Consider the following 25,278-nt stretch of genomic DNA (forward strand, 5'->3'; position numbering starts at 1 on the left):
CTGATCAAAGTCTCGTGGCGTGATGATTTGCAGACTTCTAAGAAACCCCCTCTGCTTGCATGGAACAGTGTTACACACTTCACCCAGTAACAACACACGGTCTTCAGCGAGCAACGCAGTGAAATGCGTTAAAATGTTGCTGTTTTACTTTGCTTTGCAAAGCTTCGCAATTTCCTCCTTCATTATTATTCTAGGGGACGGGTTGTGATTGGCTCGCAGTCTGACGTCACGCGAAGTGCTCGAAGCATGAAAAAAAGAAAAAGCTCCTCGCTGGTGCTCAGACCGTGTCTGTTTCTCCTCTCTCAGGAAAAATCCGTAAAGTTTGAACACTAAAAGAAAAAAGAAGAGTTAAACTCATGAAAGAAACCGGGCGAAGGAGCGAGCGTAGGTCGAACTCGTGTCACTGTTTTCTTTTTCGCTGTATGTGTGGGGTTTTTTAAAGACTTCAGAGTAGTTTGGGTTTTGTAAAGCGACTTTCCAGCTCTCTGGGATTGTCTCTCAACGCGAAGCTCCCGAGATGAACTTCGATCCGGTGGTCGGGAAACTTCATGTAAGTAAACACGACACTTGCTTTCTAAATACGCTCTTTGTTGAATGTGTACCACTCTATTTGCGTGTGTCCTGTGGATTGTTGATTCATTGACGCTCCTAACTTGATAGTTTCTATAAAAATCATTTACCAAAGTAGCCTCTTAATTCAAGCTGCCGCTCGGATAATCTAAACGTTTATAATCTAAAAGTATATATATTTTTAAGAAAAGGCTTCTGTCTCATTAAGTTAAAGCGAAGAGCCGACACAGATAAGAGTGTCGTGGAAGCTGAAATCACGTCCAGGCCTGTGAACTTGAAGATGAAACAAGTCCGTGCATTGTCCCAGACACAGGAAGCAACACTGTGTTTGTTGTTGTTAATTATTAAAGTGTTTATTTCTGGAGAAAATGCAGAAATACTTTGGTTTTTGTGTCTTTGCTCTCTTCAGTGCATGTGCTGGATCATTCAATCACTCGCCCCCCTCTCTCTTCCAACACTACAGCCACCATCTGTGTTGGACATCATGCGGTCACACTCCTCAGACATTCAGCATATGACGGCTCTCGGTCTGTCGCAGCGGATGTAGCTGGCCCTCTAGCCGCTATTAATGAGAGCTGTGCGGCAGTGGCCCTGCTGCCTCAAACGAGCTTTAAATCAAATTGTGTAGAATGCGAGAAGCATGACTGAATGTGTAATCAGAAAGCTAAGAATTCACCTTATCAGTTAGTCCATAACAACTCTCAGCTATTTCTCTCTTAGAGTTTATTCCACTCAGACCTTCACAGAGACGTCTTTTCATTCCTCCCCTGTTGTTTTTTCCAACTGTGCCGCCTATACTACCAGCACTGTGAGCAGACTGGAAGCCTTTGTCCTGCATTAAAAGTACTTTGATTAATGCAAAATACGCATTTGAATTAGAGGAGATCTACTTCCTTTCTCACAGTTTACTGGATTACACCAGGATAACGCTACATGAGATAAGATGTGGAAAATGATATGAGTTCCTAATGACGGAACAAATCAAGCGTTGGCATCTTGTTTGGCTGATGAGGGTAATGGCGTTTGTCAGTGGCATTTCATCACACATGCCCACTGTGGCTCTGCTCACTGTACATGGAGCTGTTTAAAAGTAAATGTAATATCTTCTGATGGGCCTGGAGCTCCAGTGTTTGTTTTCCCAGTTGTCTGATCTGCGTTTTAAGTTATGCAGTGTTCCATTACTGAAATCCGATTTACTTCTCCGGGTGGCAAAGTCAATGTTTATCTCTTTTGTAAACCACAGTACATTCTGGAGGCCTCGCCAGCAGGCCTTGTTGCTAAGGGACTATGAGGAAACTTCAGCCCCTCCTCATCTCCTCCTCCCCACCTCTCTAATCCCCCCCGACACACACACACACACTCGCACTCCTCCAAATTGCCCGAGTGTACGTGCCTGGCTGTCCAGTAAACTTCCTGTCTTGAGTATACAGATTTGCTGATATTAGTGGCATCAATTTACTTCTTAGAATTGTCATGCCCATGCAAATGTACACTAGATTTTTATCTGTGATTGTTTACTGTGTGTCTGGGTGTTGGTTCACACAGGAAATAGTCCCCTCCGTCTCTGTGGACTACACAGACAAGGGCAGGACAGGCATCTGGAACAAGCGGAGGCCAAACTATGACACTGGGGACAAGCAGTGGTCAGCAACGCTAGTGTTCCTAATACTGTAGACACTGCTTGTTGCCGCTCTGCTCGGTGACCATGTGAACAGTTATAACCATGCCTGTGGCTTAGAGAAGTTGTAGAGAGGCCAAATGATGCAATGCAGCGCAACTCAGTGTCTGATACCAGGTGGCGTCTGTGCCTTTTAATGTGGGCTCTTCAGAGAGCCCAGGATGTTTTATTGTTAGTCAATTGATTATCCTGTGTGGACCTGCAGTTGCTAAGGTGAATCACCCTAGTCTTATCAAAGGGCTCGCTGACTCATGGAGGGAGTGCCACCTGTTCAGGTGCTGCCTACCCACGTAATGCATACCAACAGAGGCGAGTCACCGCTCACATCTGAATGGTCCCGAATTGAAACAAGTGGAGATAATTAACTCCGCGTCAAACATCCCCACTATCAAGATAAACAGAATAACCTCATCTAGTTTCAGTTTGATATGTTAGCTACTAATTACATCTTTCATACATGGAAAACATTCCTTTTGCTAACCCTGTGTCACATTGTGAGTGCTAAAAGGTAATCTTTACTGGAAGTCACTTTTTTCATGTCAGAAAGTGCTACGAAGGATTGTTGTGGACATAGAAGCCTGTTTCTAGACTTTACCTGATATAGGTGCCCAATAAAACAGTTCATTTTTATTTATATAGCAAGAAATCACAACCACAGATCCCTACAAAAGACCCTAAGATAATACAGAGAAAAACCCAGCAATCAGACGAGCACGCACTTGGTGACGGTGGGAAAGAAAAACTATTTTTTTAACAGGACGAAACCTCCAGCAGAACCAGGCTCAGAGACAGGCCGCTATTTGCCACCACATCCATGTGATGTTTAGTTATGCCTATTTGAGAATAGCACATGTAATGGTCCAATGAATGCACAGAGACAAAGTTTTATTATGGATAACCTGTGTCATCTACGGAGGCAGTCAAAACAAAACGCAGTGTTTCATTAGTAAGGATAACCCTGGAAAAGGCTATGTCAGGGGTCCCCAATCCCAGTCCACGAGGGCCGGTGTCCCTGCAGGTTTTAGATGCATCCTTGATCCATCACAGCTGATTTAAATGGATAAATTACCTTCTCAACATGTCTTGAAGTTCTCCAGAGACCTGGTAATGAGCTAATCATGTGATTCAGGTGTGTTGACCCAGGGTGAGATCTAAAACTTGCAGGACACTGGCTCTCATGGACTGGGATTGGGGACCCCTGGGCTATGTCCTCATCTGATGCTAATAACTGTCTGGAGTTCAAGTGAGAACATGGCTTAAAATAACTAAAAGAGTAGAGTGTGTTGTATGAGCACATGGCACATAAGTAGCTGTTCATATATATAAGAACATCATGAAGTGAAAGCAGCACTGTGATGTGTCTCTCTGGATAACTCAGTCATGCAGTTACTCCTCCACTGTTTCATTGCTCTTTTCAGTCACTTTTTAAACACAGCTCCACATGGTCCCTGATCCCAGCTTCTGTGGCGTGACGGACAGTTTGGTATTACTGATCAGTGATTCCTTTTGGTTTTGTACTGGTTTAAATAAAGCTCAAAAATTGCTATACTTTTATTTTAAATTTTCGGCTTCCACCGAGTATAAAGAATCATTGTGCACTATTCTTTTTTTTAATAGTGCCACTGTTGGTCTCGTGTTAAAATTTTTTACACCGTAATTACTTTTGAATTTCAGAGAAATCCCCGAGTAAAATTATTTATTAATTTTTTTTGAAAGAAAATCCCGACTGATCGAACTCATATTTTTTATTTCTGTTTGTTTACTATGTTTCTGTTGCTATTTCTTTACTTCAAAATTTGCTGTGTATTTAATGTCGGTCATCTTTTAACTTCAACGCCTTTGAGCGTTTAGCCAGAGCGAAGTGTTGTCACACAACAGATCGATGATGACATCGCTGATTTTGATCTTGTTTGCCGATAAGCCAATATCAAGGTTGATATCAGCTGACAGCATTCCTTTTGATTATTGAATTATTCCATGATTTCCTTTTCTTAATAGTCGATAATAATCGATTAACGTAGTCAAAAGTACAGTCCTGGCCTAAAGGCACCTTTCAAACCTGACATACCATGAAGCCAGATCAGGAAAAGGTTTTGCAGCGGTGCTGTATCTTCTGATTTCCTGCTCTCCTGGAATGAATGAGCAGATTATAATAAAAGTGTTGAGTCTCGGAACAAGCTCAACCTTTGTCTAGAAAATGGAAGTCTGTTTACAAAGACATAAATCTGGTGCAAATTCCAACCATTGATGGTCACTTAAGTCCTTGTTGACCCGCTACACCAGTCACATATTCTACATTTTTTGCAGCGGTGTGTTTATAGAGAACTCAATAAACCGCCAGCACTTCAAACTGCCCCCCTCCCTTTTACACAAAGATGAGCTTTAGTGAAGCTAATGTGATTGTCTTTAAAGCGAGGTGATGGATTCCTGCTCATTCTTAAATCTGTTAGTCATCCTTTCTTTGCTCTTTTTTTTTAATTCCCTCCCTGCAGGAGTTGTCTTGTGATTCACAGCTTAGCTTCCCTGTGACAGGCCTAATCACGATTTGAAAAGGCCAAGTTAATCGCCCGGCAGCACACAAATGTGATTTGTGGATTGACATTCAAATTGGATGTCCGTAATGTTCTGGATGAGTCACAATGACGTGGAGTACATGTACGAGCAGTCAACCTTTACAGACCACTGAGACCACATCGACCTCGCAACAAAATAATTCGAACGAAAAACTAAAGCGCCACGCTGCACCTGCTTACAACTACGTGGAACCTTTTGAACTTTCAGCAACCCACTTTGTTTCACTCATCAAAACAATGCAGCCATTCTTTTGCGGTAAACATCAACGTCAGGGTATCAGTAATTTCGACAACTTGTGGTCAAGAGTCTCTCAGGAAATTCAATACAGCTGTCGTCATCGCGGATCATCGTTCTTTCTCTTTTTCTTTTCTTTTTTTCTTTTTCCCCCTGGTAAATGTCACCAAACCTGCTTGTGACACACTGTCACCCTCATCTAATCAGTGGCGCGCACCTCCTGAGGAAACTCAAGAATTTGTGCTATGGAGCAGCAGCTTCCCTGAGTTATAAATATCCAGCCTAGCGGATATGCTGTGGGTCTAATCGGGTGCTGGGCCTGCTCTAAGGCAGGCTGCTGTGCAGGGAACAGTTTGGAGCTGAACCCTGCATGAAGCCTCTGTATTGTCTCGAGCTTCCTGTGCTCCCTGAGAGGAGGGGGCAGCCGCTTTTCACACGCTCCCCACACATGCACTCTATGTGCTAGTGTGCTATATTATATGTGTGCGTGTGTGTGTGTGTGCACTGCGTATGCGGCCTAACAATGTGGTTTTGAAACTGTTAGCGCCTTCTTGTTCTTAACTGTACTGCACTGACGCGGGAGCCATTCTCTTTATTTTCTATCATTCAGCTTTATAATGATGAATGTGTGCGAGCTTGGCTGAACTTTGAATTTATTTACAGCCATGCAGCGAGTGTCAGACTTATTTCTCCTGACAGAAGCTGGGCTGTACTTGTCTTCATAATCTAACCCAAAATGTCAGCGTAATTTATCACTCAAGGAAAGTTGTGCATGATCAACCCCCTTTCTCCAGGCAATGCCAGGATTTATCTGTAAAGCACAGAGCGTTCACTGTCATGTCAAGGTCAGTCCTGGGGGATTTGAACTGTACAATACAAAACAGTTTCATTAAGACCCAGAACCCCTTATTGTAACATGTAAAACATATTAAATAAAGTTTAATTTAGGACGGCGTATACGTGAAGTTTCATCTTAAATTAGGAAGGGAAATCACATTAAACATATTTTGAGTGATAATTATCAATTATATACTCATGACATTACAAAAGAAATCAGTATTTCTGTTCTTAAATGACTACGTGATGACAGAGTAACACCAGACATCATGAATCACACAATCTCACATCTTGATCTGGTAGATCGCATGTTTCTGAGTTCATCGCCATTAACTAAATAAAAGCACTTTTCAAGTTCTTCTGCCTGAGCTAAACAAAAGTGCAACTCGTCATACAGTAAGGACAGCGCTCTAGATGCAGAAGAGGTGCATCGCAGGGCAACTGACGGACAAAGCTACAAGCAACGAGCTACATGCAGAAACCTCCACTTCCAGTCAGAATATTCAGACAGGAATCGGAGCCAAAAATAAGCCTGAAGCTAAAGCAGAAGTAGGTCTCTGGCACACATTTGACTCCTTCCAAAGTTAATTGAGCAGATGGAAAAAGCCTTAAGAGGTCAACACTCCAGCAACAGTCGCACCATATAGAACAACAAGGCGAACAACAAGGGGGACGGGGCTATGGCTCTCTACATCCTCTTGCAGACCGTTACATGGGGAAACCATTTGAATACAAGCGCGCCGATCCACACAGGTGTGCTCACAGGTGTTCACTATTTGTAGACTTAAATCACACCTTTCTTGGCTGCTACTTCAAAGCACATTGTGCGCTGTCTGTCCTGCTTGCTGCACAACAACATTCAATATTTAGTGTTTACTGCTGTTTACACTTAGCTAGATTAATGCGATGGTGTTGTGTATAGTATGTTGCTTTGTTTTGTTTTTTTTGCTTGTTTTCTATTCTTTTTCTCTCAACAGGTGATCCCGGAGATATTTTTTTTCCCCCCCCTTTCTCACTGTCCCTCTCCCCTTCTGTTTTTCTTTTCCTTCCTCTTTCTTTCTCCCTTTCCTATCCCTCACTCATGTCTGTCCCGTCTGTAACAACTGAAAATAAAATAAAATAAATAATAAAAACAAAGGTCGATCAAATGGACCAATACGGCAATGCCATGATGATCCATTTGGCAAAATAAATCCATTGGGTATCCTTGTTGGTCTTCAGACAACAATTCTGACGGCTAAAGAACCAAATGGGACAGGCAAAAAAAAAAAAAAAAAAAAAACCAACAAGGCGAAACATGCGCCATGTTGTGCTCCAAGTCTAGCTGGAGCTTTGTCCTCTTAAGCCTTGAGCCAAAGTGACAAGCTTTTTAGTAAGGCAACCCTATGCACAGCTAATCATGTGATCTCATGAGTTCAGCTAAATCTGTGGGGAAAATTGTGATTCTATCTCCCCCAAAATTGTCATATGATCTTTTGGCCGGTTTGGTCATCACTGTAATACATTATTCCTTCAGAAATATGTTTAAAACATACGAGACAGTGAAGCGGTTACCTTGAACTCTTAACCCCATTTTATTGTTTTGGGGTTTTTTCTATTTGTTTGTTTTTTTTCCTTTTGCAGTCATATGAAACCAACCACAGGAAAATTAATCACTTAATTTGAATAAATTGGGGAAAAACAATCAGAAGTAGTTGAATCATCATAAATCTGACTGCTGACTGATATTCTTTGTGGTAAATGGAGTAGTTAAGTTTTTTAAATATGATATATGTTTGAGTTTTTTTTAAAAAAAGGCATGTTTATTTATTGATTAAATTTCAAAAATGCAAATGTAATTCTGTAAGTAACATGTATCTGAATGCTACAATAACACAATGAACAAGAGATCAGTTATTTTGGCTTGTTAAGTAGTGGATGATGGTAAAGGGCAGAAGAAGCCACGTGTTGAAATGTGAAATTAAATTAATGTTTGAGTCAGTTTTGATGTGCTGCAGAGCCTCGGCTGTCGCGTGCTGAGGTTCTCAAACGTTGTCAGGGTGAAATGAGTAAATTCCTGCATTCAACATGGAGATAAAGGAGTGGTGGTTGAAAATCAGTGTTGGTTTACTTAGTTGCTCAGAGCCTCCAGCTGCTGAGCGTCTATAATCCAATCAGATGATTAGGCCGCTATCAGATCGAATAGAATAACCCTTTATTGTCATTGTACAAGAACAACGAAACTGTTGGTGCTTCACACCAACTGTGCAGGAATAAAATAGAAATAGAAGGACAGTAGAAATAAATGGCAAACAGGGGAAATATATACAAAACAAGTGGGGGGGTTAACTGTCCAAGTCCAAAGTGAAAAAGCAGATCAACAAATCAGTGCAAGTTACTGTAAAAGAAAAATCAACTTTCGATTGAAGTGATATAAAGTGACAACTACAACTGGTTTCCTTTAGACTACACCAAAGAAAAGTGTAGGCGGCTGAGTTAAAGGTGTGCGTATTATGAGTAACAACATAACTGTGCTTTTTAATCTCAACTCTTTTCCTCGTCAGCCGTATTTTGTGCATGTAGTGTGACGTCGGCTGCGCGGTGTCCAAGCTGTCCCTTAATTGATGAAAGAAATTAATTTTCTAATAAGAAAAGCATGATATGGAAAATCAGGTCCTGCTCTGGATGCAGGACTATAATGAGGTGCATGATGTCTTTGCTTATCAGTTGGCTATGATTGAAATCATCTGTCCGATATGAAATGAAGACGCTATCTTAGTTTGTTTGTACGTATTGTGCATGTCTGCGTGAGAGACAGGGCGAGAGAGAGAACCTCGCATTTTGTGTTTCTGCCCATCTTTATTTCTTTAATAAAGGGACTTACTGTAATTTCCTCAGGAATACAGGGTGATCACAGCCGTCTAAATGGCCCATTGATAACCTGGGTCAAAACTGAAAGGATGTCCTGTCATTTAGTCACAAACGCATTCTCAGTGTACATGGCATGTGCAGAGTTTGTGCCAAGGCAATTTGGAGGAACCCGGGTGCTTAGAGGAAGTGGAGTGTTGCTCCTGTTGTCGATGCACAGAAAGTCCCTTATTATTGTATTGCAACTTATTAGTTTAACTTGCATCCACCCATGTAGAGTATTAACTTATCATACATGCAGACTGTATAACAATAGGACACTGTTTTAGCAAATTATCTGTAGCCAAGCTCTCTCATTTGGCAGGGGAGAGAGAAGGACTGGGCCACTTCTGCTGAAGTTGGAGTGTTTCCAGGAATTGGAGGGTTTGGAGGGCTTGCTACGCTGAGGTTACGGTCACTCCACTATTCCTCCTCACTTGGTTTGTGGAGGTTAAACCAAGCCACATTGCGGCTGCCCATAGTGTTTGTATATGCTCTACTTTTGTGCCAGTGTAGTTCAGAAGCTTTAGGATAATAGTGTGGACGTGTGGCCTTGTTTCTTTTCCTCGTGTGCAGGCAAGGCTGTGTTCAAGAAATACCACAAGACTCATGGTGCTGTGTTTGTAGCCCTGTAGGTGCAGCGCTCTGTAGGCCCGTGTTTGCATGTTGGAGCTTTCTGCTGTGACTTGGGTTGCTATGAAAGTTATGCGTTTGTGTTGTTGCTGGTCCTTTAGCTTGCAGCAGAGAAGATAGCAGTCATAATAGACAAAGAACATCTTTGTAGTGTGGACTAAAAAAAGAATGTTAAACACTAAAAACTGCAGCCATTGTTTGTGCTTTTCTTTGGTATTTGATGTTCCTTTATGCATTTCTTCCTCCTCATGGTGAACTCCACTGCGGTTTCCTTTCCTGGTAAAGCTAACTTTTAAACCAGTCAATATTTGACTGACGTACTGCACCATCACTGTTGGGACTGCGCATGTACTGTAAGTGCATGTTAGCAGCTTCTGTATTATCTGAAACCCCACAATTGCACCAGTGCAGGGCCATAGATCCAACTTTAGAGAAAAAGATTATATTTTTGATTCCGTCATTTAAACCCTTTATGGTTTGCTGAGCAACAATCAGTGAATAAATGTATTTGTTAGAGCTACTTCAGTGTAAGAGTTAGCTATTTTCTCAGTTTTACGCAACTGCGATCAGACCAGTAAGACAAAGAAGGTAAAGAAGCAAGACATTTGTTTGGACTGTGAAATTAAATGAAATGGCAGAGTCAACAGTTTAAAAAAATAAATGTTGCATCTTTTCTGGTCGTAACCTTGCCGATCATAACAGGTTAGCTACTGAGAACGGCTGCACCTGGGAGTGTTTGGAATCGCAGGCCTTGAAACGAACAAAGCCTGGAAATGATGTAATATCAGCACTGTCCGTTCATGTTTACTGTCAGAGAGGCACCCTTTGATGGGCTGTGCTCTGTAAAGACACTCTATTAAAGATATTCCTGAATACCGAGCACAGCTTCACAGTCCGTGCCTGCGTTGTGGGGTATAAGATTACCTTTAGCGCAGCTCCTTCATTTCTTTAGTTTCCTGTTTTCTTTCCACTGTTTTTGTCTGTAGCGTGCGCTTGTGCACAGATTTCTCCGTCTCTCCACATCCCCACCCACCCCACAGTCTTACACACAGTATATTCAAGTCTAAAGACTCACCCTGTGTCATGCAAGCTGTTAGTTTCCCCCCCTCTCACTTTCTCTCCCTCTCTCTTCTGCCTCCCCCGTTCCCCAGAATGTTTGGATAGATGTAAATGGTGTGATTGTGACTGCTCTGCCGGCCGTCTGTAACTCCACGTCTGCTTCTCAGCGTCTTTGGAAAGTCTGACGTGAGCAGAGGGAGAGGAAGAAGGGGAAAGGCAGAGGGAAAGAGAGAGGGAGGAAAGTTCCTTTGAACAACAAGGCATGGCGGCCCTCCAGAGAGTCAAGTCTAGCGTCAGGAATCGGTCTCTTCCCCAGCCCGTTCCTCTTTCTCTACCTCTGCCTATGTGCTCTCAGCTTTTATTCCCCTCATTCTCCCACACTGTCCTTTTTAGAGTGCCTATTCCCTGTAGAACATCCCATCTTCAACCTGCTGTCTACAGTTTCTGCTCCCCCCCTTTCACTACTCAGCCCTTTCCACCCAACCTGTCCCATATTCTCTCTCCTGCTTAACAGAGGTCGGGGTGGGGTAGTTGTGGGGGTGTGCACACGGGAGAAGACAAAACCTCCAAATCTAGGACTTTCATTTACCCACGAGGTGTCGTGTTGCATTCGAGGCGCTTCATGTCGGTGTCGCATGTCCCGGCATTCAAAGAGTCTGGCTTTAAGAATGTGGGTCATTTGAAGTAGAGCCACTAAAGTGCGTTGTTTGCCAGTGAATGGGGCCTTCTCACGTTGACACGGTGAAAAGCGTGTGAATAAACACCAGCGCCCGGGGGCCGCACTAAAGTGTTTCGGCTGTATTCTTCTCAGTACCCCACCTATACAAGCCTGTTATTATCCAGCCCATGAATGGATTTCTGAACCCGCATTTGATATGGGCATCATGCTGCTGTTAGTTAAGATACCTTATCAGACTCTGTCTTTTACATCCACAGCAGAGGAAGCAGATTCTCTGCCTTTTTTTTCCTCCCTTTTTTTTTTTTGATGTAGAGGAAAACCAGATCAAGGCCTAATTAAGTTTGGCTGCCTGTTGCGCTGCATGTAGTTAGCGTAGAGCTCTGCATCCTGCACACACGAGTTTGTGTTGCCTCTAGTTCTGACCGGCTGCACAGCTCCCTTAATTGCTTCCCACGGCAGATGTTCAGATCAGATGGTTCAAATTAAGATGTAGATTGCTCACACAAGGTTTCCTATGAAGATAGATTCTCCTCTTTGCTTTCCTTTATCTTATGAGTTTGATTGCGGGTTAGTCGGCCTACTGTGGATGCACAAAAATAACCCAAATCTTATCTTTTCTTCTTCCTCCCTGTTTGTCTCCCAGACCTTGACGATGCAGGTGAAGGTGGCAGCACTCTTCATCTGGGTTGTGTGTCGTGCAGCAGAACCTCCAGCAGCTCAGTGGTCCAATGAAGCATACGTAAACCGAACACTTCGACTACACAAATCCTGCGTGGAGAATGAACAGTACTTGCACCAGGGACTCTGCTGCCTCAATTGCAATGCTGGTAAGGCGGATAAGAGGAGTTACACTCCCGTGTCACTATATCTACAAAAACGATACAAACATAAGACAAATTGACACGAGGGCAGTTTGTAGCCAATGTTTAGATCGGCATGGTGTCTTCTTTGTTTTTGTTTCTAATTTAAGGTAAATGTCAAAGCCGTAAGCGGAATTTGATCCCAAACTAGTTTTTAAAATATTCCCCCAGCCTGATCTGGAAAGAATGTGTGATGGCCAGGAGCAGAAAGCAAACCGCTCCGTCTCAGCAGATGAGAGTGAAGCAAAACGTGAAGTGAAATGTGCGGGGTGTGACGCAGAGGTTATTTTTAAAGCTGTAGTCCTTAAAAGCACTAATCCTTTTAATTTATTATGAAAAAAAAATTCAATAAAGCTGTTTTTTTGTTGTTGTTTTTTTGTTTCTTTTTAAGTCTGAGCGTTTAGCTGAGACACAAGCACTGCATGGTTCTGCTAACTGATTGAATTATTTTATTTGCCACTGTGGATTCTAAGAAATGTCTTTTTTTTTAATATTTGATCAACTCCAGTTTGTTTGTTTTTTTACATGAACTTAGAGATTCACAAATGATTACTTGTGAAAAAGCTGCAAATTTAATCATCACTGTCTGCCACTTTGAAGTAAGAGTTAATAGATTATCAGTTCACAGTTAATTAATATAGTAATGAGAGGTCGTCATTGTTTGACACTGTTTGGCTTGTGTTTGGTTCAATAATGTGTGATGTTCCTCCCTCGTGCATTATTGTGTTTTCTCCTCTTTATCCCAGTTGCTCAGCTGTTACCACATGTTTTAAAGCCACAGTAATCATTTAATGGTGTGGAGTGATAGCTTTCTGCTTCTTCTTGTCAGTATAAACTATTTTTATTTATTTACGAGCAAATAGATTTTTTTTTTTAAATCAAAAATTAGTTTTGGATCCAGTTAACTGTGGGTGAAACGGACTGCACTGTCTCTAAGCCTAAGCACAATACAATGGCTTTATTTACTGGATGCTTAGAAAGTCCAACCACAGATATTTTTTCCTCCTGCTGTTTTTTTTTTCCCATTCATGCATCAAACAAATCCTGAAGACACATGAGAATCAAGTGGTCGTACTCACAGCGTGCATGAATCGAGTCTAAAACTGCAAAGCGTGACAGTGTGCGAGTAAAGGAGATCGACTTGATTCGCTGCAGTTCAGCAAATCTGTTCTCCTCCGAATTCCAGGAAAAAATGATGCAGAAATGTAAAATAGTGATAATCAGTTTCTGCGGCATGGGTCAAGCTCTTTTTGTTTTTTTCTAAGATGATGCCTCCTTTGGTTTGCAGCTTTGTGAACCTAACGCGTTGCTTTGCTCTGCTCTGAAATCGGCAGGAAACGCAGCATCACTAAAAGTTGGCATTCACATATTAAATATGCTCTTTATATGGGCGTGCAAAGCGTTTATGTTTTGGGCTAGTTATGTGATGGTTTTCTCCTTTATTTGCAGGAACATATGTGCATCAGCCCTGTGAAAGAGACCTAGAACTCGGGATCTGTCTTCCATGTGAACATGGACAGACCCACACAGAGCACAACAACGGGATGTTCCGCTGCTTGCCGTGTACTCACTGCCGCTCAGGTAATGAGACTCTCCTCCTCTGATAAATCAATAGTGAGGTCATTACTTGTATATAGACTATAAGTATACTTTGTATATAGATTGGTTTTTAGGTCTACACTGTTTTCCACACATAGATGTTTTACATATTGTAAAAATTTTGTAATATTAATTGCAGTATTATAATACTGAATGCTTAGACAATGTTATTGATCAACTACAATATTGATCCTGGGCCAACATTATTATGATGGTATAGGAACAACACCAACACAGGCATATATATGTCTGTATGTACCTGTAAATATCACAAAATACTCAACTGTTATTGACTGAGACATTTTACTAATCATTTGCTTGATCATTTATCCGCTTATCTAAGAAATTATTATCAGCAGCTGCACACAGCCATGACGTCAGGTCGGGTACCAGGAAATGGAATAGTCAAATCTGAGTACTGACAATAAATCTGAGGTTATAAATAAATACAGAAGGCTTTTTTTTAACCTTAAAACAAACATAAATGTCGAGTGTTCTGTAATCCAGTTGGTCGGATATATCATTTTAGGAAATTTAATACCTTTTTGTCTGCGCCCTCGCCTTTCAGAGCCACTCATGACAATGTGATCTTATGATGTTACACCAAGTGGCAGGGCGTGTCTTTGTTGTTTTTGTTTTCGTAGGCCAAATGTGAGTGTGTTCCACGTCTCAGGAGATTTGCCTGTGTGTCTGTCTTACCTGACTGAGCTGGGTGTGGCTGCATCTCATTGTCTCCCACACTGCTGTCTTTGTGTCCAATGAAAGGCAGGAGCTGCAGAAAAGAGACTTCTGTTACATAGGATGTGCTTTGTGCTCATTCATTGCGGTTTTAGGAGAGTTTTTTAATATGTGTGGGTGTGGATGGGTTTGTTTTGCTCTAGTTTTAACTTATTTATGACCATGTAACAATTAAAAGGAACACACCAAAGGAAATGTGAATGATATTTTTAAAAGATGCCTATTTTTGGACTACTTTTTCTTAAAATGAACTGCGGTGTTATCTGGAACGCTTTAGAACTTACTGGTCGGAAAATATTTCATAATGACAAGGCTGCTGTTGATTCAGTGAATCATTTATGGAGTAAGATGGAACTTAAGTTGCTTGGAGCGGAGGCCGAAGTTTGGTTTTTTTGTCTGTAAAAGTTATCTCACAAGTAAAAGATGTTATCTTTTACTTGTAAGATAACATCTTTTACTTTTACAATCGTTTAAATTAGGGGTTATCAAACTTTTTTATAGGGCCAAGCATCCTCTACAGGCAAAAAATGGCTTAAATGGCCACATTTTTGCACCGTTTTATAATTTATAGTAAATGACCGTGTGTCTGACCCTTCCCTTTGTAGGGTAAGCTTTTAATAGTCAGTTTGGACCCATGTCTCTATCTGACTTTGTGGCGCAGACTCACACAAATTTACCAGTTTAATGAATTAACCAAAATCGAGAAATCACCAGCCTCTTGGTCTATTTTAGGTTTGGAATATCCCCATATGGAAAAGGTATATTTAAATCTTATAAGGTTTGTATCTGTCTTGTGTGAAACTTGTATGAAAAACATACAAGAGTGAAAACAGATATAAGATCCCTTGAAAAATTATATAATGAAACTTGTATGTTTTGGAAGCCTTATATGATTATATGATTTACTCATGAAAGTGGCCACTTTCATGAGTAAATCATATAAGTTTTTACTATTTCTTTTCTATATGGGTCTTCTCGTATCTCCTTTGTATGTGATGATCTGTCACTATGCCGAGGTACTACAGCACCATTGATGTTGTATGTAAAAATTAGCCACAGCAACAGCGAATGCTATGTAAGGCTGCCACAAACGATTATTTTGATAGTCGACTAGTCACCGATTATTTTTGCGATTAGTCGACTAATCAGATCATGCATCCATTGGACGTAAAACGTACAGCTTATTGCACCAGCAGCATCTGCTCTTATATAACTATCATTAGCTTACAGCTTTAAGTGTTTAAGGTATGTGCTAACTAAAAATAAAGACAAGATGATAGTTTATTAAATTTTAATGAAATCTGCAGATTGTTTCGGTGAAGTTTAATAAACTCAGTCTCGTCTGCTCCTTGCTATCTAAAATATAACAGGACACCGGAGCATATTCTCGAGCATCTCACACTTCTGATAATCAGTTGTCTGCTTGACGTTTATTCAGCTGTGTAAAAACTTTATTTCTCAGCCAAATCGATTTACTCAGGAACAAATAAAATACTAAAATAAGCCAAACAATAACATTTTTAAGTTATCTTAGTGACTTATATTACATGTTTAACCTGAGTAGCGAAAGACGGCGGTGGCTTTGAAAACGATTTGCCGGGTGTCCGGTGTTCTCACCGGCTCTAGTGAGCCTTGAACCTCAGATAGCTATCGAGCTGGTGGGTAACAGACATCTCCGAAAACGTCGGAGCGCTTTTAAAAATATGTGGTGTCTTGATAAACTGAGCAGATATTTGAGGTTTAAGCAGCTACATTCTCGCCTGAAAATATGTTAAACTGTATTTTGTGACCCAGAAAGAATAATAAGAGTAATATTAAAACTAACTAACTAACGCCATTGTTGGCAACTGCGCTGGGCCGCGCTATGAATTCTGGGACACAGCTTCTTCTTCTTCGGGGTTTAATGGCAGCTGGCATCCTTGTACATGCAGTGCTGCCATCTTCTGTTTCAGTCCGTTATTACACTCTTAAATCCTACTACTTATTCCTGCGTCTTTTGGGATCTTACAAAGTTTCAAACGACGCGTCGACTATTAAATTAGTCGTCTACGATTTTAATAGTCGACGTAATCGTGACTAGTCGACTAATCGTGGCAGCCCTAATGCTATGTTGTCAGCCACCTATAAAGTGTCATATCAGCCATACTTAGATTAAATCCCCGTCACCAGCTTGTTTAAAATGCAACAAAGTCAGTTTTGGTAAAGTGGCAATAGACGGGCTTTTTAATACCTTGTTTTGGTTGTGCAGTTGGGCCTTCACAGCCAAGCCCAATGCTGATAGTCGTGTCATTCTTTGTGCTATTATGACACTTCATTCCGACAAGAAACATAGATAAATTTTTGCCATTTTAAGCAGCTTTTGTATTTCAGCTCATTTTAAAACTTCTCTTCTTTAACAGGAAAAGGTTAAGACCGTAAAAATCTTTGATAGTTCTTTTTATGCTACGTAATTTCACAGTTAATCCCTTTTAAATATTTGTGTGCTCTGCCAGAATCAAAGCTTCTAGTGTGCCGTGGGGTTTAGTGTTTAACAAGCGTGCAGCGAATGATATCCTACCAGGGTCTTTTTTGTGCCCTGCCGTTAGAAAGGAATGAAACAGAACCCGTGTCGCTCTGTATTGGAAAATTGTAATTTCATTTTGATTGTTACATGTCATTAATATAATAACAGTGAAGCTTGTTGTCCCACATACTTGGAATAAGTAGGAGTAGATGTACTAAACTAAAATAGCAGCTTGTTTGTGTTCAGACTCTAATCAGAGAAATGCTTAAAAAACAAAAAAGCTGTTTGTTGGTTTGGAAATCCAAACCTTGACTGAGAGCTTTACTTTTCCAACTTGTCTTGCGTAAAGGGAAAAAAATACGTGAAGCACACAGGCTACAATACAAGTTGTTGCATTGAGCCATCGACTCATCAACGACAGCAACTTGGTGCATTTAGGCATGTAGACGCGGTCAATAAGACCTGCTGCAGGTCAAAGTGAGCATCTAAATGGGGAAAAAATTAAAACTGTGTGACTTTAAACATGACATGGTTGTTACTGCCAGACAAAGCCGATTGGAGTATTTCAGAAACTGCTGATCTGCTGTGATTTTTCCCACTCAACCATCTCTAGTACGGGCCTCCCAAAAAAAATCCTAATGCAAACCTGCATTGTCAGATTACATCGAGCTGATAGGAAAGTAAGGGTAGCTCAAACAAGGACTCATACAATCATTAAACAGGGGTTTCTGCAGTAACTGTGTGATGCGGTCATGTCAACATGGACCAAAATCTCAGAGAAATCCTTCCAGCGCCTTCTTAAATCGATGCCATGAAGAATTAAGTCAGTTCTGAAAGCAAAAGAGAGTCCAAACTAGTAATTCAATGAAATTCAGTTTTATTTATATAGCGCCAAATCACGACAGCAGTCGCCTCAAGGCGCTTAATATTGTACAGTAGATCGTACAATAATAGTACTACTAAGTTATTACTAGTGAAATGGGAAATGAGTGCAGTCTTGCATCAGGGTAAGGTAATTTTTTTTTCTTGCGTAACCGCATTAGGATCATTATGATCTTTACACTGATCATTATTAACACTTACGGCAGAACGCACATTTGCCTCTATGGGCAGTGTTGAAGCAAACAGAAAATAATTGTGCTATTTCAACTCCAGCTTAGATTAGTCATGATTGTTTAATATTCTGTGATTTAAATAACTGCAACTAAATACACCAACAGAAACATCATCAGTGACCTGATCAAGGTGGCAGTTCTCACCTGTGCCTTTATTTGGATCACATTAAAATATGCAGTGAATACGAAAAAAATCCTCCTTACTTAGTTCTATAAAACTCTTTAAAATATCCATAGCTTGTTATAGAATGAGCTTAATCGCCTGTATAAAACGATAGGAAGGTTAGTGTGAAAGACAGTGTGCACACATTTTGCAAACCAACCTAACAAAGCCATTTTTCTTTAATTGGCAAGCATGAACATGAGATTTTATATGAAAGGGCGTCCTGTGGAGTTGGACCGCTGGCTTGTTATTAATTTTGATCATATCCTAAAGGCCAGGGCTACCATCTATTTAGGTCTCATTTTAAGAAATGAACCGTGGCAGATTCCCCGTTCCTTATTATCCCGTTAAAGTGAAGCAAAATATGTCTCAGAGGGAGATAAAATTAGTAACCTAATTGTCTAACATATCTTTTTTTTTTCTTTGCAAAACATTGCCACATAATTGCCGGTGTCCAATAAATTAGTTGAAGGTCTTCTATTTGTTCCATCATGTAATGCATGCTGATGGTCGTGGGAATACGTTTTTTAGAAGTTCACTTGTTAAAGTCTGTAGCTGTTTACGCAGTTTGCAACATTCAGAGTTGAACTTTGCTTAATAAAAGCAGACATGATGCCATGTCTTGAATTTCTTTTTTTAATTGTTTTTTTTTTTTAGCTGTTTATTTCCCATCGTGTCCTGTTAGGCACTTTTTCACTTTGTTCTGAAAGGTGTTACAGAAGCCTCTTTGTCTCACAACTTTCCTAACTGTCCACAGATCAGGAGGAAATTGCTTCCTGCACCACAACTGCAGACACCAAGTGCCAGTGCAAACCGAATACCTTCTGTGTTCCGGACCAGGCCTGCGAAGTCTGCAAGCGCTGTGTCAAGTGAGTGTCACTTACCTGTTTCCTGAAATTATTCTGGATTGTTTTTGCGTCTGCGTCTACCCTACAGTCAAAATTTGGGACTCTGTTTTACTGTTACTTAAAAGGTTTCTGTGCTTCAAAATTGCAGGTGTAAACCTCACGAGGAGGAGGTAAAAAAGTGCACACCGTTTTCTAACACAGTGTGCCGAAAACGCCCTCTGTCCCCCACACGAATCACTCCGTCCCTTTCGCCCACGTTGGATCCTCCGGCGAGCATCGGTAAGTTTCACTATCAGTTTCAGATTCTGCTGCCGAAAGTTTTTTAGCTATCGTTGCTTAAATTAAATTTTTTGTGTTCGTGGCATTTATTTGTTTGTTTTCAGTTGTACCTCTGTGCATTTTCCTGGCCATCGTTATCATCATCATTATCGCACTGGCTCTGTGGTGGTTCATTTTCAAGCAGCGTTCATGTGAAATACCATGTGAGTTGATATCAAGTCTGTGCGTCTGCAGTTAATGTTTTGCTCATCAGATGTGTTCCTAATGCTATTTTCCTGCTTCCGAAATAGGCTTGAAGCTCCACTGCGAGTCCAGTGAAATTGTCAAGATTCCCATTGTAAGTTGTTTGTCGTTATTTTACACGTTTAATTCAAGCCATTTCAAATGGACATTGAACAAAGTGCTGTGCTGCTGAACGAAGAGCAGATGGATCTGCTCAGTGTACCTCAGTGATCTCGCGTGAATAGAGCAGGTTACAAGATCAGGGAGTTAGAGTGGTGCCACTCCACTCAGTGACTTAAAAACAGACAAAAAAATATTGAAACTGAATGGGAGCCAACAAGGAAAAGCTAACGTAGTTGATCTCTCTTATAAGTGCCTGTTAAGAGCGCGAGGGGGTGTTTTGGACCATTTCCAGTCAAGAACGTAAAGACAGGCTGACACCTGAATAATAACAACAATAAAGTAATCAAATAGACATAAAATAAAAGCATGAATTGTGTCTTAAATTCAGTGAAGAAAAAAGAGAGAAATGGTTTAACACTTTTTCATATGTTTTCATAACAAGATTCACAAGTGTTTCACATTAGCAGATTTTCACTTCACAATACTTATCAAAGATTGGGGGGGGGGGGGGGGGGGGGGGGGTGTTAATTCTGTCAGTGAAATCTATCTACAGAACACACTCATGGAAAAGTAAAATGAGTCATTATTATTAGTATTATGGCATGATAAAGCCTGGGCCAAGCATGGACCCCTGAGGCACGCCTCATGTAAGGAGATTTGATAATACGATAGTACACCCTGTGTCTGTCAGTGAAATGAGATTTAAAGCATTTATTGGAGTTAAATACCAGTGGAGCTTTTCATCCACTAATCAAAACTTTGATGCGTCAATCTTCAACTCTGTCCATTTATTACACCGTTTGGACAACATATGCCATTGTTGTGTTCACGTTTTCTATACACTTCCTTTTTTCTGCTCAGGATGAGAGTGGAGCCACAGCAGAGGAGCGACAGAATGATCAAAACGCGGGTCTGGAAGGCGAGGAGTCCCGCCCAGACTCAAGGCCGCTCCTGCAGGAGACCCAGGCTGGGATGACCAAGGCCTCCCCGCCCCTCGAAGATGAAGACCGAGGATTAGGGGACAGCTTGCCCAACACCACTAGTTCCTCTCAAACTAGCCTGTCAGCCCTTCCCACGGCGGTTTCCAACACTCCACACCAGAGCCCCGCTACCTTCAGACAGCTGCCTGCAGATCTGGTGAGGAGTAGAGCCAGAATGAGCTCAAATGGGTCACGCTGTATTTTAAAATTTTCATCACGCCTTAAACTTTCTGTTTGGTCTCGTGTTGCAGGATGATCCTCTGCGATGTCGACTGGTGCCACTACAAGGTAAGATTCACACAGAGTCTTGTGTGTGTGGAGGGGGGAAGGGGGGTGTCCACTTTAAGAAACATTTTCACAGAGCTCTTTTCCCACTTGATTTACCCTAAGAGCCAGACAGCTTTACGTAAAAACAGTTTAATGCTGTTCATGGCAATCCAAAGGGAAGTCACAAAATCTCCTCCAGATCTCATCTTTGCTGCTTGATAGATTAATAATCTCATGATAGTCAGGCCATATCTGAGCCTCTAGGGCTTCGGAACATGCGGCCTTTTTTACTGTTGTTTTGTTCTCATGGTGAATTAAAGAGGACACGGCTTAACTAATTTGTTTGATGCTCTATTAATAGTATTATACATGCCTCCCCTGACAGAAAATGTATTGAAACTTGCTGCTTGTTCCTTTTGTTGGAACAATGTTATGAAACTGTTATGATTTGCACGCTAGTGTTCACAGTCTGTTAGGAACAGTCCGTAAAATAACAAGATGCACATGCATTTTACACGTTGTGGCTTTCTGTTTTCACAGTCTAAATTCTTCCCTGTCTTCATCTGTGTGTTTTGTTTGGTTTTTTTCCCCCCAAAAGGTTCTGAAAAATCCCTGAGGAAGAGCTTCGATTTGTTCGACGAGTACTTGGACGTGCGGATCCACAACAAGTTCTTCAGAATGATTGGAGTCAGTGACAACCACATTCGGCTTGCGGAGAGCGGCACTTCCAGCGATAAAGTGTATGAACTGCTGAAGAACTGGATGCAGAGGCAGGGACTCCGAGCCGACATCAACGACCTGCTAAACACTTTGCTGACTATGGACCAGCGACGTTCAGCCGAGAGCATCGCCTCCGAAGCCCTCCGAAGGGGCTACTACAAACACGCAGACACGCCCTGAAAAGCAGCGGGGACTTCAAATGAAGTAAACACAAAGTACTTAATACAAAAAGAAAGCAGACAGACACTGCCAGTGGACGTTGTGTCTCATGAACAGGCTTACCTCTTTTGTGGCTGATCGGCCACGTATTCAAAAGCCAGTAGTTTAAAAAAAAAAAAAAAACAAGACAAAAAAGATAAAAGCAAAAAAGGGGAAAGTCAAGCTGTTTTGATGAACGGTCCGAGGATACTAACCTCTTGCCAAATGCTGAAGCGTAACCATGGAAACAAAAAGCCTGGTGTAACAATTTTTAATTTTTTTTTTTTTTTTTTTTTTTTTAAAAAGAGCACAAGAACATGAAGTTGTCATCTTCCGCAGGCGCTGCGGCTGCATGGTTTAAGCTGTAGAGAAGCGTAGCCAAGTACTGAAAGCTAAGACGTTTCTGGCTTTGTGTTGGTCATCCGCCCGGATGCTAACACACTAGCGCGAGACAAGGATATATACACTGGTTTGTAGGAGTGGCATTAGCTGTGTCACAAATACTGTGCCGCATCGATGCACTGACCTCAGGCACATGTAGGATTTAAAGCAAAAAAGTCACGCTGAAAGTTGTGCTGATTTCAACTTCTGTATATTAGTCCATGAACACTTTTCCGACTAATGATTGGAAGATAGCCTCCGTTTGTTATAACAAAGGTTAACTTGCATCCTTACTAATCACAAGCTTGACCTTTGCTGCGCTGTTTGAATACCTACATTTACTTAGGTGTCTTTTTGTTATTGTTTTCTACGACCTGGTCACATCAGACATGGCCTTCCTCGTCATTCAGTCCTGTTCAGTGTTACTACTCACACACAACGCTGAAGAAGGACTTTCACCAGCTCTTTCTGCTGGGACGACGACAAGTAGCTTAGTTAAAAAAAAAAAAGTGTGTCCTTGTAACTTGGAGAATTTCAAAAGGTCATTTTATTTATTGATATATTTATTGTAATAAATAAATAGTTATCTCTTGTTGTTTAATGCCATTGCCAAAGTGACCCCTGGAATACACACGCAGTATTAGTGCTGTCGGGGTTTGTAGCACCAGGGCAAAATGACTGAAAACAAATGTTTCAGGTTGTAGTTTCAGCTCGTAGTGTTTTCTTAGAATCCGTTCGGCTGCGGGCGTGTCAGTGATTCGGTGCCATTTCTTCCACCGAGGCCACGTTGGGCACGTTGTCGAAGCGTCCGTGATGCCCAACGCTGAATGCGTCTTTTCAAATTGGACTTTGAGTGAGCCGACTGACCAAATAGTCCCTTCATATCAGCAGTGACGCAGGGTGCAGGTACGGATTGTTTTGTCTCACTTAGATTCAGACAAGATGAAGGAAACCTTTTCTGGTTTCAAAAAGAAGACTCCTCCCCCCCCAATTTTCTCGCATGTATATGTGTAGAGAGCATAGAAGTCTCACAAACTATATATATATGTATATATGCAACTATATTAACAGACTAAAATGAATATAGTGACGTATGAAGTTATTGAGGATTAAAAAAAACTATTTTTAACTAGATTTTGTTTCGCCCATTTTTCTGCAGTTCCTCATGTATAAAGAAAAGAGTTACAGAGTTATATATTGTTGCTAAAGAATGATGCTACAGTGCTGGCACTGCCATCTACTGAAAGACAATGAAAATACAGCCTGCATCAATTTCTAGGGACCCTGTACGCCCTTTTCATGCTCCATTTGGATCCAGTTTTTTCACCTGATACCATTTTAGTTCTTTTTTTTAATCCCCCTCAGCCTTTCCTGGTGTCGTATAGCAGTGAATAGGCTTCAGTGCATGTTTTGTTTACTCAGACAAATCATGTTTTTGTAATATTTCTGTGGTTTTAAATATTTCATTGCAATTCCTGAGCTGTTCACATAACTTCCTTTTACTTGTATAAAAAAAAACCCTTCTGTTCATGATTTCCATTAAGCCATGTCTCCTTAGTTATTGTTTGCTCGTCGTGGATTTCAGATATGAATGATGCAAATACATCAAAGCTGTTTTTATGTCTATTTCAAATAAATGTTTTGTACAGACATTGAAATGATGTTTTCATTGTTTTTTTTTTTACAGCAATGGCTCAGTGTGGCTTTCGGGGATCTGCATGTTTTTTTATTTTTATATTTTTATTATGAGTCATTCATTGATTGTGTAAATTCTGTCTTCATCATTTTTACTTTTTCTGATCTGACAATACGTTACTTTAAAGAGCTCTAGTCTCACGGGTCATTCACTAAAGTTGTGCTGTTTCCTAAACACCCAGTGCAAGCCGTTTACAAGTCATAGTACAGCATTTACATACAAATCCTGGCTTCAGACTATGGTCACCTAAAACACTGTGGCAAACAAGTACCAGTATTTCAGCTTACAAGCGTTGTGTGCTTCTCCTCATCATGCTTCCAGAGGACAGCCAATCAGAAGAAAGTGGGCTTTTAGCCCTCTGGAGTCTATACGTCTGTAATTTAGGATGACCTAGCAGCAAGACGCAGCTGCTCTGAGTGTCAAAAGTGTTAATTCCAAACTATGTTAGAATTAAAATCTAGTACAATCTAGTTATGTGGATTTTATCAATAGTGTGATGCATGTAAGTCCTAAACACTTTTATTTTAAAATAAGGCGCTAGACATGACCCTGGAGGTAGTATTTAAAGAGTCAAATACTACATTGACTGAATATGATCAGCCTGAATTTATGCATTATCATTAACTCATTAATCCAAAATAGAAATGTTTGTAGTCATCATGCAGCAGTGAGACAATATAATAGTTATTTTTTATGGACAGTTTGACTAGGAGATACACAAAACCATTAAAGACGCCCTACCATTAAGATGTTTCATTTCACCAACCAGGTGAGAGTGAAATGGAAATACAGTACTTAAAAGACATTAAGGTTTTCTTAGTCATGTACAGATGTTAAGGCCAATATTAAATCTTTTTCTTGTTGTAATCACGCCTCCTGTTCATAGATCTTCTTTAACACACTTTCAGTAAAAAACATGAAGGACACGCAACATTACAAATACATTCGTGAATCCTAAGACAGCGTTTACGAGCTTAGTGAGCACTTAAGGGGGGGAGGGGGGGCAAATTATTATTAGAAAGGCTGTAGTTTTTAATTACTTCATTGTAGTCAAATTGCTGACACTCATGGCTTTAAATGAACTTGTTTCTTGCATTTTGTAATAGCCAATATGAAAAGAAGGAATCCTCATAGTGAGGGAAACCTGTTTCACTGTGTGCAGACAGTTAGATCCAGACGTTTTCATGCAATTACACAATATTTGTCTTTGTACACCACCTTTAACCTCCTAGGACCCTGCGTTCACATATGTGTACATCACATATTGGGTTATTTAGACTAAAATACTCAATTTTGCTCTACATGGGCCTGATATGCACTTGCGAGGACATTAAAAATGCATGCCGTGGAAGAGTTTGGGTCTTAGGAGGTTAAAATAAAACTATCAAACAATTAAGATGTGTAGATTTTGACTGAAGAGGATTAAGAGGCCTTTT

At 40.8% G+C, this 25,278-nt stretch overlaps 1 protein-coding gene across 1 annotated transcript; it reads left to right on the forward strand.

The window, feature by feature from the left end:
* Positions 1–236: 236 nt before the first annotated feature.
* On the forward strand, positions 237–23,804 carry tnfrsfa (tumor necrosis factor receptor superfamily, member a). Its single transcript, XM_006796864.2, has 10 exons — positions 237–550; positions 11,794–11,977; positions 13,460–13,591; positions 18,886–18,997; positions 19,125–19,255; positions 19,360–19,458; positions 19,546–19,592; positions 20,462–20,737; positions 20,832–20,868; positions 21,446–23,804. Exons 1-10 carry the CDS (start codon positions 518–520, stop codon positions 21,745–21,747), a joined length of 1,353 nt encoding a protein of 450 aa, XP_006796927.1. The 5' UTR covers positions 237–517; the 3' UTR covers positions 21,748–23,804.
* The last annotated feature ends 1,474 nt before the right edge of the window (positions 23,805–25,278 follow it).

The sequence above is a fragment of the Neolamprologus brichardi genome, chromosome 7 (genome assembly GCF_056152115.1).
Source record: "Neolamprologus brichardi isolate AB-2024 chromosome 7, ASM5615211v1, whole genome shotgun sequence".
NCBI classification, from domain to species: Eukaryota; Metazoa; Chordata; class Actinopteri; order Cichliformes; family Cichlidae; genus Neolamprologus; species Neolamprologus brichardi.